Source organism: Dendropsophus ebraccatus, chromosome 11, assembly GCF_027789765.1.
Source record: "Dendropsophus ebraccatus isolate aDenEbr1 chromosome 11, aDenEbr1.pat, whole genome shotgun sequence".
Classification (NCBI taxonomy): Eukaryota; Metazoa; Chordata; class Amphibia; order Anura; family Hylidae; genus Dendropsophus; species Dendropsophus ebraccatus.
Window position 1 is genome coordinate 30,216,981 of NC_091464.1, and position 13,883 is coordinate 30,230,863.

The 13,883-nt window shown below is 39.0% G+C and overlaps 1 protein-coding gene across 1 annotated transcript in view; it reads left to right on the top strand.

Moving 5' to 3' along the window:
• ANOS1 (anosmin 1) overlaps positions 1 to 13,883 on the top strand; it is a 157,363-nt gene that overhangs the window by 26,614 nt on the left and 116,866 nt on the right. Inside the window, exon 2 of the mRNA XM_069945364.1 lies at positions 8,084 to 8,131. Within this exon, the coding sequence (XP_069801465.1) occupies positions 8,084 to 8,131 (48 nt within the window). The remainder of the gene's footprint in view (positions 1 to 8,083; positions 8,132 to 13,883) is intronic.

The window sequence follows — 13,883 nt, forward strand, 5'->3', positions numbered from 1 at the left end:
GATGCTATGCTATAGATAACAAGTTATCTGGATACCATATCATTAGAGATAGGATCAAGTAAGGCCAGGCTAATCGAGTAGTAGCCATTTTACAACCGGATGATAGTTGATTCTGTCGGAAACGACAACAACAATCTTATTTGCCCATAACAATTGATCACTAGTGTTGAGTGAACTTCATGAAAGTGTCCGAGTTCGGCAACTTCTCCCGACCTGAATGCTCTGCATTTAACTCCCTGTGTCTTGAAAAGTTGAACGTCATCCTAGGAATTCCTGGAAAACTTGCATACAGCCATAGGCCATCCAAGTTAAACGAGCCTTTGGGTTCAGAGAACTTGCCGAACCCAGACACTCATGAAGTTTGCTCAACACTACCAATCACATCTCAGTTTTTATTTTACCAGAAGTCATTGTGTATGACAACTGAGCTGTGATTGGTAGCTATGGGCAAATAGGAGGAGGGTTTTTTTTTGTCTCCAACAGACTGATAAATCTGGGCCATATTATAAATTATTGTTATTCTGCTTCTTGTATCATTTATTAGTATAAAGAACCTGAAAGTGGAAATGTTATGCTGACCTCTGTTACTTTGGAAATTTTTTAGTTTTCCTGTGTCTTAGTAATGATAAGTAATTAGCTGCAACAATCTATCAACTTGTCATACAAGGAACCTTGTAAAGGAAATAGTTGCACAGACAGAAGATAAGAGAGAGGGGGTATATCTTTTATTTGGCTGCGGGAACAGCTGTGATGTCATATACACCAATCTAAGTCATCGGGAAGTGAATATACTGGTGTTCAGACAAAACTACTTTAGAACATAGAACATACATTTTAAGCAAACACAGGATATTCCTTAAATAGTTACATTAAGGCAGTGGTAATGTAATTGACAATACCTGCATTATACTTTTCCACCTTGGTTCAGAAATTTTATATCAGGTATTATGACCTACATGGTATTCAGACATATGTAATGTATAGCATAGCCTTCCTTTTTGTTTTTTTAACGTTTGCATCAGTTGTCCAAAATAGTGGTGATATTACTGATTGGTTTTCCTAGATTCAGCTGAATAGGTCTCTTGTCTTATTTTTTTTTTTTTTTTTTTATTTACGGGCACATTTATTATCTGTGCAATGGTTTTTTTGTGCTTTCATTGTTTCTGTGCTGTGCAAAAACTCACCTACTTTGCTCAAAATTTATCATTAGGCACATAGGCCTTGAAGACTCTTGCACATTTTTTGTTTAGCTGCACAATTTTTTGCCTTACAAAACTTGGCTAAAAAACGATGACTGGGTATGAATAGAGTACTGCTGCTCATTTTTTGGTTTAAAAAAATAAATAAATTACACATGGTAAATCTGGTTAATTAAGTAGCTGACATAAAACCCCACCCCCACCATGCCCCCTCCGGATGAAAAAGAATGAGAAAAGACACAGCCGGAATAAACTCAAAAAATAGAGCAAATGCCTTGATAAATGTTGCTTAAAACTTTACGTTGTGCGCAAAAACACCAAATTAGCTAAAATAATGGGTCAAGGAGAATACGTGTACTCCTTAGGGCCTGTTCACACTGAGCTAATTTAGCGGAATTCCACACTGGAGCTCTCCGTCTCGGACTCCCGCCTGCCAGTGTCAAACAGTGTGTCTATGGGAGGGCTTGCACGCCTCTGCTCTCTTCCACTTTCCTCCGCTCTCTGCTCAAAGAATTGACATGTCAATTCTTTGAGCGGAGACCCTCAGCAGAGGCGTGCGAGTAATCCCATAGACACACTGTTTGACACTGAGGCAGGTGGAATTCCTTAGATTTTGCTCAGTGTGAACAGCCAATTAATGTGTAAAAAAAGCAAGTTATAGACAGTTTTATTCTCAGTTTTAGGTATAGCCTTCTCCTCCATTCCATAAGACCAATCTGGCCCCAATTACATTAGGGGGAATTTATCAAGACCAGCGTACAGGTACTCCAGTCTAATATCAATCCTTGCCCCCATGCCACACAGTGGATTTACAAAGCCTCTTAGTAAATCCCGAAGAAAGGCCAGATCTAGAGCCATAGGAAGAGGCCATGCCCGTTGCCTGCCCATTTGTTGAATGGAGCTTACGTCTGAAAATTATCACAGATTTTTGCATAAGAAAATATTGAACTGACTCACCAGTTTCCTGCTGATTGTGGCAATATTCTTTTGGATTACACAGCAATTGTCTCTTTTAACAGCAGCTTGTGGTCATGATCTATTTGCTTAGGACATACAGTATTATGCTAAGGCTTCATGTGGTTCTCCCCATGGAGTGGGAAAGAGTGTAAGCATAACATCCGTAGATATGTGATATTTCTGCTTCCTTATGGAGTGTTGTCATTTCCATTCATACAGTAGGACATAAGGTAGGGTATGCTTCTGGAGGACAATGACTGATATGGAGATGACTGTGGCTAAAATACTTTGGTTCGCATGACAGTAATCTATCCTATTTTGTGTGGGAAAAATACAATATTTTTTTACTAATTTATCGAGTATGGTTTTTATTGTTGAACAAAGAATATTCATTGTCATTTTTAAAATACTGGCACCAAAGACACAAAGGAGTACTGTTTCTCCTTGAAGAAAGCATTATAAAGATGTGTGAAGACTTACAGACCATTTATGCTCCACTATGAATATGCAAAGTAGTTCTCTGACATAATCCTTTGAAGCTAGTTTTTTCTTCAAGTACATGTTCAACTTATTTAAGAAGCCTTAAAACATGACTGGGGATTTAAATAGGACAGCAGCAATTTATTCAGCTGTAGAAAGTTTGGTTACTACCCCTTATCAGTACAGAACAAGGTGCTGTCCATAACCACAAAAACAGCGTCGTCAGATTAGTAAATTCTTCTTCTAGGACAGTTCAGGCTTGCCTTACTAAATCCTCAGTCATGTTCTAAGGCTTCTTAGAGGAGTCAGACAATGACTTGAAGAAAAGGTACCTGCAAAAGTGGTGTTAGAGAACAGCTTTTTATATCATTCTTTCTGGAATTCACAATGGAATATGAATTGGACATTTTAAGAGAGCTCCCTTGTATGTCCAAGAAGGATATGCAAATCAGCTCTCTGACAACACCTTGCTTGTCCTTAACGGGGTATTCCAAGGTAAAAAAAAAACCTTGTTCCCATCCTGTGGATAGGAGGCAAGTAAGAGATTGCGGGGGTCTGACCTCTGTACCCCCCAGTGATCTCCTTATCAGCCCACAGCTACTTTGTTTTGAATCCAGCCACAGATGCGGCACATGACCCGCTGTGGAGCTGTTGGAAAGAGCCAAGTGCTGTACTCGTCTCTCTCCTGCTCTCCAGGAATAAATAGAGCAGCGGGTCATGTGCCGTACTTTTGGCTCTATTAAAAAAAAAAAAAAAAAAGCTGCGGGCTGATGGAAATTGCTTTAGGGTACTGGGGTCGGACCTCCTGCAATGTCTTCCTTGTGCCCTATCCTGTGTATGGAGTACAAGTTATTTTATCTTGGAATACCCCTTTAAGAAGAGAAGAACTACAATTGTGTGTTGTTGTTTTTTTCACTGTACGTTCTGGTTAACTCTCTAATAGTGACAATATTCTTGCTAACATCTAGAGAGTTAAACCCCATAGAGAATGGGCACTGTTCTCTTGACCTCACATAAGGTCAAGTAGAGGGCCATACAGTTGGTGTTACATGCTCTGTTTCTGTACTAATGTATGCTACTTCTAAATGGTAAAAAGAAATAAGGATACCTCCAGGATGTGACATTTGATGGAACATGCCACACAGTTTATTGTCATATGTTCCGTATAGCAGTATAGAAAGCTATGAGAGCTTTGTGCTCTATTGAAAAGCACTTTCTCAAACAGGAAACAGTATGCTAATGCATACCACCACGTGCTAGGCCAAAAGAACACTTTTAAAGTTTATGTAAGGCCATTATAGCCTATATATATATATTGGACATATACTTCTAGAAATTTCCTGGCATGTGCTGCAAACGTACACCACCCCAGTAGTAGAAAGATAGCCATAGTGGTACTAGTGGTGACCTGTTCTGCTGTTAAAGGGGTTGTCCAGCGTGGGGGCTATTTTTTCATATGGCTGGGGAGGAGGTGGCTGAAAGAAAAGACGTCCACTCACCTCAGCCTCACCTCAGCCTCCTTCACTGAGTGGCTGAGCGGACCTGAGACGTCACGTCTTGGGCCCGCGTCAGACACCCGGAAGCGGCCGGGAACCGGGCACCAGGTGAGTTGACGTCTTTTCTTTCAGCCACCTCCTCCCCGGCCATATGAAAAAATAGCCCCCACGCTGGACAACCCCTTTAAGTCTTCAGGTTATAGCTGAGAATTTCCCACAGACATAGTTATCTTATAATACAGCATCTTCATTTTCTAATATACTGTAGTAGTCTAGTTTTCCTAATACTTTAACAAACAGTACTTTAATCTATTCCCAGGAAAAAAAAAAAAAAACACTCATTCTAACAATTTAATAGAAGTTAAAATTTCTACTTTGGACAACCCAAACCAGCAAGAATTTTATTTTTCTTTCCAATTAAGCATTTCATGCTGTTAGATCATTTAAACATTATTTTTGAACTTTTTTTTTTTTTACATCAAACCTTTGATGTTAATATTGGTAGATGTTCATGGTTTATTCGCCTTGAACAATTTGTCTCCATTCCAGCAATAACATTTAAGTTGAGTCCTAGTTTGGCAATTACTGACCACAAAATGGGGCCAAATGCTTAACTACTACACTAATCTCTACTTAACTATTAGGCTATTGGCCTGTAACGGTCTTCTTCTGCCAAGCCTTGTGCGTCTGTTTCATACTGCTCAAGCACAAGCTTGCATGATAGATGTGAGAGGGTATAAAGTTACTTTGGTAATAAAATCACTGCTTACCAATGAAGCCAAGTAGTCTTAATAACAGTAGAAGAACAAAGTGAAATCGCACATTCCGGATTTAGGTACTTATTAGTTTATTTCAAGCGATTGCATGTGTTACTGATCAGTCCTTTTACTATTTCATAATGACCTAAAAATATTATGGCACTTATGCCCACGAATACCGATGGATTTGTACCAACGTCTCACTATGTGCTGAATAGTTTTACTTAATCTCCGCTATGTTCTTATTGGTTGTGTCTGTAACTTACTGCTCAGCTGGGGTCCTGTCTATGTGGGGTACAGCACATAATATTACTGCACAGGAGGAAGAATCATGCATTTCAGGCTATATTCACACACAATAACAATTAAAGGTAAAATACCGCAGTGATTTTCAGTGAAAAAAAAAACGTGTGTGGACAGATGGGGGGGAAAATGGCTGTATTTTGCAAAAACAGTTGGTAAACAATGAGCATGTTCAGTTTTACCCGTTATTCTATATGGTGTGTGCACTGCCATTCAATTTCCCATTGACTTCAACAGAGAGCATTATTGTATTTAAAATACGTCTTTATTTTACCTTTATTTTACACTGTGAACATAGCCTAAATGTTTCATGCCAAACATCTGTTAACATTTTTAAAAGGTGTTAAATGTGTCCAATGTCAATCGCTTTTCGGTTTTAGTTTTGGAAAGTCAACATTTTGAGCCTAAAATAAAGTCGTTTGGCCATAGTTTACAAAATATGGATGTCTTGCTTGAAGACCTTCCAAAAATACGGCTTAAAAACTATTTTGTGTGAACATAGCCTTAAGGTTTGCTTAAAGTGACTCTGTACCCACAATCTGACACCCCCAAACCACTTGTACCTTTGGATAGCTGCTTTTAATCCAAGATCTGTCCTGGGGTCCGTTCGGCAGGTGATGCAGTTATTGTCCTAAAAAACAACTTTTAAACTTGCAGCCATGTGCCAAACGGGAGTATCTGTGCCCTCACCTTGCACCCCTTCTCCGTTCCACCTCCCCACCCTCTTCATCATTAGGAATGCCACTGAAACATTTTCTCCTGTCTGAACATTGCACAGGTGTCTTAACGATCCAGCCCATGTTCAGTATTCACACAGCTGATGAATAGGAGACAATCTGCCTGGAGCATTCCTAATGATGAGGAGGGTGGGGAGGAAGGACAGAGAGGATGTGCCAGCCTAATACATACACAATCTAACCCCCGGCCGTTGGGCACTGGGCTGCCAGTTTAAAAGTTGTTTTTCAGGACAATAACTGCATCACCTGCTGAACAGACCCCAGGACAGATCTTGGATTAAAAGCAGCTATCCGAAGGTACAAGTGGTTTGGGGGGTCAGATTGTGGGTACAAAGTCGCTTTAAACGTGACATGCAGCATTCCATATTAAGTTAACGTTTGCTACATCTGTAGTTGTATTGTCTGACATTCAAGGAAAATACAAATATGTTGATCTGATGTGTCTATTAATTTGAATTAAAGGGGTAATAGTGCAAAAATATGCAACAAAATATGACATCATTTAATTACTGGTGTGATCTGACCTGGGACTCTTAGGACTGCAATGATCTGCAACGTACTTTAAGTTACATTAAAGTGAATGAGACTGTATTGTAATAACTTTTCAATGCCAGATTAAGATTTACTTAAATCTCCAGTGGGTTTGTGATCTGTTAGCATTGTGGACAATTTAAATTGACCTCAACTAATCATAAGAATTAAGTTATGGTAAGTCCTATGCCATAAATTCAACCCACCAAACCCTTGAGGCTGGGTTAACACTACGTATATTTCAGGCAGTATTGTGGTCCTCATATTGCAACCAAAACCAGGAGTGGATTGAAAACACAGAAAGGATCTGTTCACACAATGTTGAAATTGAGTGGATGGCCGCCATTTAATGGCAAATATTTGCTGTTATTTTAAAACAACGGCTGTTGTATTGAAATAATGGCAGTTATTTACCGTTATATGGCGGCCATCCACTCAATTACAACATTGTGTAAACAGAGCCTTTCTGTGTTTTTAATCCACTCCTGGTTATGGTTGCAATATGAGGACCACAATACTGACTGAAATATATACGTAGTGTGAACCCAGCCTAAAGGGGTTAGTTACATTTTGGAAGTATTTTTTTTTTCTTAAACATGATTACAGTGTTGAACGAGCACTTACAGGGTTAGATTATTTTTGCCTCAATGTGAAGCCTTCGTAAACTCCGCCTCCTTGATCTCAGTACCTTCTGTGCCATACCTGTCGTAATCTTGTCCATAGCTTGGCAGTATGTGAAGGGGCATGTAACATGCTCCTCTACATACCACTATTTTGTGAATGGGCTTACATAATGTGCCATACTATAATCATCCATATGTTTGAAAATACTTTCAGAGGTGGCCAATCTTTTAAGCTTGTCAATATATCAATATGTAAATACGTAAATCTCGCTGCGAGTCTGTCAGGTCCTGGCAGTTAACTGTCACTACATACTCGCAGCTGTCTGAACGACCGCTGCATGTATGTAATTCTGCCGCCCCCTTAACCCCTTCTGCTGCCGCCCGGCTTCCGCTCTGTATACATTGCCTCTCCTGGCTGCACGGGGTGCCGGCGTACTGCTTTCCCGCAGGGCCAATAAGTGTGTTGTCCAGCCACAGCCACTGATTGGCCGCGCGGGAAAGCAGTATGCCGGGATCCCGTGCAACGAGGAGAGGCAATTTGTACAAAAGCAGGTGGGCAGTATGTGTAAAAGGGTTATAAAGGGGGAAGTTTATTAAACATGGTGTAAAGTAAAACTGGCTCAGTTTTAGGCAACCAATCAGATTCTATCTTACATTTTCCAAAGAGCTTGTGAGGAATGAAAAGTGGAATCTCAATGGTTGCTAGGGGCAACTGAGTCAGTTTTACTTTACTCCATGTTTGATAAATCTTCCCCTTCATAACCCTATTACACATCCTGTCCACCTACTTTTGGATATATATATATATATATATATATATATATATATATACATACACCCCCCCCCCCCCCCCCCCCCCTTCAAAAACATGGTTCTTTAAATTATCAACGAAAGGAAACAGCTCTGGTAAAATGGTGGTGTTATCCAAGAGTTACACTTTGTAAAGGGACTTGAATCTTTGATGGTGTTTGCACTAACTAATCTCTCCATCTTTTGCAGAACAATGGATCCTTGGTTTGGTGCCAGAATCACAAGCAATGCTCGAAGGTAAATACATGTTTTGGTCCTTTAATGCTCATTGGTTTTTATTTCTTTAAGTAAAAAAAAAGAAAGTGAGAAAAATGAACCATTAATAGATGATGTCGAAAAATGTTCTCTCCTTGTGTGATTCATCCTTCTGTCGCTACTCCCAGGGCTTTTTAAGTACCATAATAACTCCTTCACTCTTGAGGGCTCCATTTAAACATTGCTTTTCAGTGATAGTGCTTATTCAAGACTTGACAAGTCTAGAATAGAAGTAAGAACTCTTGTTCATTTAACCCCTCGTTTCTCCGGGAAGGACAGCAAATCAGTTCAGACACATCTAATGATTTAGGGATTGAAGACAGCTCATTATTTATTGTAGATCTGCCATTAAAAACCCAAAGAGCACATGAACTTATGACTAATGCATTCTATTAGACAGAAATCTCATTAGCTGTGTCCACAAAAGATGCATTACATTAACTGGAATGGTAATTCAGCTTGACCAATCTCAAACAATGTTAGATGTGCAGAATATTATCTATCTACTTATCTATCTAAAAAAAAGGGAAATTTTCGCAGCACATCTATGACTTTGTTCACACTGCAGGTTGCACGCTGCTTGTGGCTTAAGTACAGACAAAAAACAGAAGGTGCAACAGCAACCAACAGGTGCAAGGGCCTACCGTATATACTCCTCGCAGCGTACACACGGTAAACACCTGCTCTGTAGATATTAAAAATAAAATTTAAGGTTTTTTTATAGAAAAGTGAGGATCTTAGCAAACTATTTGATCAAACAGAGTGTATCATGTCGCCACGTTAAGGCGTCCTCGAGACCTGGTCCCTACTCTAGCATTTTCACACTAGCAATGGCTAGATATTAAAAATATCTATCTATCTATCTATCTATCTATCTATCTATCTGTCTATCTATCTATGCTATAACTATATTCTATCTATCTATCTATCTATCTATCTATCTATCTATCTATCTATCTATGCTATAACTATAATCTATCTATCTATGCTATAACTATATTCTATCTATCTATCTATCTATCTATCTATCTATCTATGCTATAACTATAATCTATCTATCTATCTATGCTATAACTATAATCTATCTATCTATCTATGCTATAACTATATTCTATCTATCTATCTATCTATGCTATAACTATAATCTATCTATCTATCTATCTATCTATGCTATAACTATATTCTATCTATCTATCTTTCTATCTATCTATCTATCTATCTATCTATCTATCATCTATCTAGCCACAAGGATAGTAGGCAGCACAGCTTCGAAGCTAGAGGTGGGGTGGGTGCCAGCTAGAGGACCTAGACCACGGGTGTGTAGTTATCCAAGCAAATTCCAACGGCAGTCCGGAGACTTCAAATCAAACGTGCAATTAATTCATATTGTGCAGCACAGCATAGTAAAGCGACGTTTCAACCGTCTCACACAGTCTTTCTCAAGCTCTGTCTATCTATCTAGCTCCTATCTATCTATCTATCTATCTATCTATCTATCTATCTATCTATCTCCTATCTATCTATCTATCTATCTATCTATCTATCTATTTATATCCTATCTATCTATCTATCTATCTATCTATCTATCTATCTATCTATCTATCCCTTATCTATCTGTATCCTATCTATCTCCTATCTATCTATCTATCTATCTATCTATCTATCTATCTATCTATCTCCTATCTATCTATCTATCTATCTATCTATCTATCTATCTATCTCCTATCTATTTTAATTCCTTTGCAACATGATATTGCCGTGGCACATTCCCATGTGTTACATATTGCTATAGCCCTGTGTTGCATGATATTATAACAAGTCCCTCCAATTTGTTAGGGCAATTAGGGAACTTTACTCCCCCAACTATCTTGTGTGTATTTAATCAGTGTGTGGTGCACAGCCAGCAAGTGATGTGGTAAATTTATTAAATGTTCCGCTCCTCTACAACTTTATTCCAGTAGGTTTAATATAAAAATCTGTGTGTAAAATGCCGGTATTTAGTCAATCTGCCCCTTAGGCATTATTTGTAATCCCTAAAATCCAGCATAGACATAGATTCAGGGTAACTGCCCCTTGAGCTTATCACACCTTGAGCTGGCAATGCACATTAAGTAAGTGTTGGCTGAAGACGCATTTTTCCAACAGCTTTTACCCTCCCTCTATTACCTTATACACTAGCATACATTAGTCTCTACTGAGTATGCATATGTTCTGAATAGGGAAATGGAAATAAGCCGCTGTCATACATCTCTAGTGTCATATTTTCTAAAAGAAAAAAAAAATGGATGGGACAGTCAATATCCCACTGTCCAATCCTTACTTCCTGCAATAACTGCCACCAGGGGAGAATTGAGAGGTCCCCTTACATATAAGACATAATCTGATGTATCTTAAAGTAAATGTACCATCAGGTACAGTACATCGCTTTAAGGTTTTTACATGAATAGACTGGTGCCGGTGTGGGAAAGCCGATGCTGCAATCCTTTTTTTGAATCGCAGCCCAGTTCCCACGCACAGCGTTGGTCTATTCCTGGGCAATGGCCCGTCCTGAAGCACTGGAGGCAGGCCCGTCTGCTCCCACTGTGACAAAACCCCTCCCCTCTGTGATGTGGCTCCATTACACCAATGAAGCCCGCCTCCAGTGCTTCAAGCCGAGCCGGTGCCCAGGAGTAAACCCACACCATGCGCGAGAAACGGGCTGTGGTTAAAAAAAAAAAAAAGACCGCGGCACTCTTAACCGAGAATTGGCACCAATCTATTTATATAAAAACCTTAAAGCGATGTACCTGATGGTACATTCGCTTTAAAGCGGCTTTCCCATTAGAAAGACTGTATAGAAGACTTTTCTTTCACAAAGTCTAGATGAACAATAACAGGCTCTACCATTTATACCCCACTTTGATATGTATAAAATCTTATCATGTCTTTTTCTACCTAGGCCTCTATGCTACAGTTTACATCACTGCAGAATACATCACTTATATTGTAGCGTACTATAGTTAGCGGTGTGAATCCAGTTGATTAATGTGAATGTACATCTGCCTCCATTTAATAGGACCCATTCAGTGATTAAATCAACAAGATTAATGGAGAGAGCATTTTGCATTCTATGACTTTGTCCCACTTGACTATTTAATATGTCAGTAGATTACATCTACAAACAGTTAAATACTTGGCCACTATTTAAACATTCAGACTAATCTGATTAGAGATGTCCAAATGGTATAAGTGTTCTGCACTTTATGGATCATCTTCCTTTTTATGATCCTCTGGAGATTCCTGGTCTTTAGCTTTTGACCAAGGATAATAACTTAGAGTACAAATAAGGTAGATGATTATTCCACATTATTGGAGTTCTCCCTGCCATAGAAAGATTGATGTCAGCGTTGGCAGTGGTTGCAGCTGGGCCAAATCCAGTTTAAATTATTAAAATAATAAAATAGCAAGTCACGTGTTCTGTCTGCAAGAACAATGTCGCTTACTGTTCCAGTTACAGATTTCTCTGTGATAGTCAGAATTCTTTCCTACATATGCCAATAGTGCAGGACCACTGCACAGAGGGAACGCTTATCTTTAGCCTGCGAAGGAAATTAATTTTAATAAAATGATCTGTGTAGTGATGTGGATTTGTGAACACTACAACAACAAAAACTATGAAATAAAATAAGCATTGGTCATTGCTTTAATGCAAATGTACCAACAGGCACAACACTTGAAGATTTCTACATCAAAAGACCATTGAGTCTAATGGAGCCGAGTCACAGAGGGGAGGCCAGAATGTCACAATGGGGGCATATGGGCCCACCTCCCGTGCTTTAGGCTTGGCCAGTAACCAGGAAAAGAGCGGCCATGTCCGCGGGAAACGGGCTGCAGTTCAAAAAAAGGACCACGGCATCAGCATCCTCGCGCCGGCATTGGTCTATTGATGTAAAAATCTTAAAGCACTGTACCTGCTGGTACATTTTCTCAAAGGGGACATTCAGTCAAGACAAAAGATGCATGAGAAGACAACAATAGTTAACCATGTCATCTGGGTTCATGAACGAGTGGAGATGCGGATGGACAGGATACTTTACATTCCCTAGTTTATTAGTAGGGTAGTGTTATTTAGGGAGCTAATAATATTATTTGGGTACTTGCTGATATGTTTATTTCAAAATTCTGTCTGCTTTGGTCATTATATGGTAAAACATGTCAAGAAGTGGTAGTGGATATGCACCATCTAAATAATGCTGTCCTGTGATTGGCCAGAGAAGTAAGGAAAAAAAAGTACTGAGTGAGTATTGTTGGCAAAGACTCAAGCTTCAGTCCTGCCCCTGAAGTGGATAGAAATATCTGTATACCTTGGAGGGAACTCTAAAAATCACCTTGTCAAGACTCAAAGAATAATGTAAGAAATCCATTTTCAATTAGTTTGTAACTTATTTTAAAGTACAAGACACCTTAAAGGGAAGCTGTCACCAAGACAATGCTGTCTAATCTATTGCCATTGTGTTATATAGCAGGAAGAGCTGAGCAGATTGATATATAACTTTGTGGGGAAAAATTCAGTATAACTTGTAACTTGTTGATTAAAATCCCTGATCATCCTTTGTTAAGGAGTCCAGTAGGTGGTGTCACTGAATGGACTGGACTCTTAAGCATGAAAATATCATAGATTTAAATCAATAAATTACAAGTTATACTGAATCTTTTCCCATAAAGATATATATCAATCTGCTCAGTTCCTTCTCCTCTATAAGATGATGTTGATAACTTAGGTAGCATTTTTATGGTGATAGGTTCCCTTTAAATGTTTATAAGTATACTGAATATCAGAAAAGAACTAAATCTCTGATTGAACAATAGAAATAGGATTTGTGTTTGTGTGATATGAATATAATTCAGTATCACAAGTTATGAGGTATGGATATGAAGGTCAAAATCAGAGCCCAATAGCTCTGTGGTAGGTAAATCCTCCATAGGATGTATGTTAATCGGGATCGGTAGGCAGATGATAAGTGCATTGATTGAGTACATGACAGTAGGAGCTGTGTTCTGAATGTAGATCTCCTCTGCTGCTGCTCATTTCGTGATCGCCTCAGGCCATACGCCGAAACAAAGCACTTACTTGAAACAACTATAGGATAGTTATAGAGTGTACAAAATGCTCTTGTTTACCTGGCTACTTTTCAGCGCCCTGAGTTGTAAATTTCCCTAGTGCTTTGACAGCAGGAAATGGTCTGCTTGTGTTTGTTCTTTGAACAGATGCTCTAAGCCGACAGGCTTCATTACATTGTTTGTCATGATGAAATATTAGCCACAATGCCTGCAGTTGGAGGTGAAAAATATATTCAGTGCCCTGGTTGCTTGAGAAAGATAAAAATCCGGCTGTAAAGCTATTAGTTTGGGGGAAAAAAAAACTTGGAAAGCAATCTCAGCCAACAATTAGATGAAGACATTTTTCTTCTTCATTATCGTAAAAGTATATGAAGAACTTCTGGATGAGTTCAAAAGTTTGTCTACCACTGCATAGCATTCTAGTGACCTCTTCATATCATTCATTCCTTTTTTTTCTTTCTACAGCTAATGTTTAATGATTAGGACAAAAATACAGTATGGGTACATGCCATAGAGTCCATTATGTCTGAAATAACTTCAAACTCTTTTACAGCTGCTTGTGTCTTCTGACATCTACTATTTAGGGGGAAATTGGAATGGACATGGTGGAAGAGACACCTCGCCACTCTTGCAA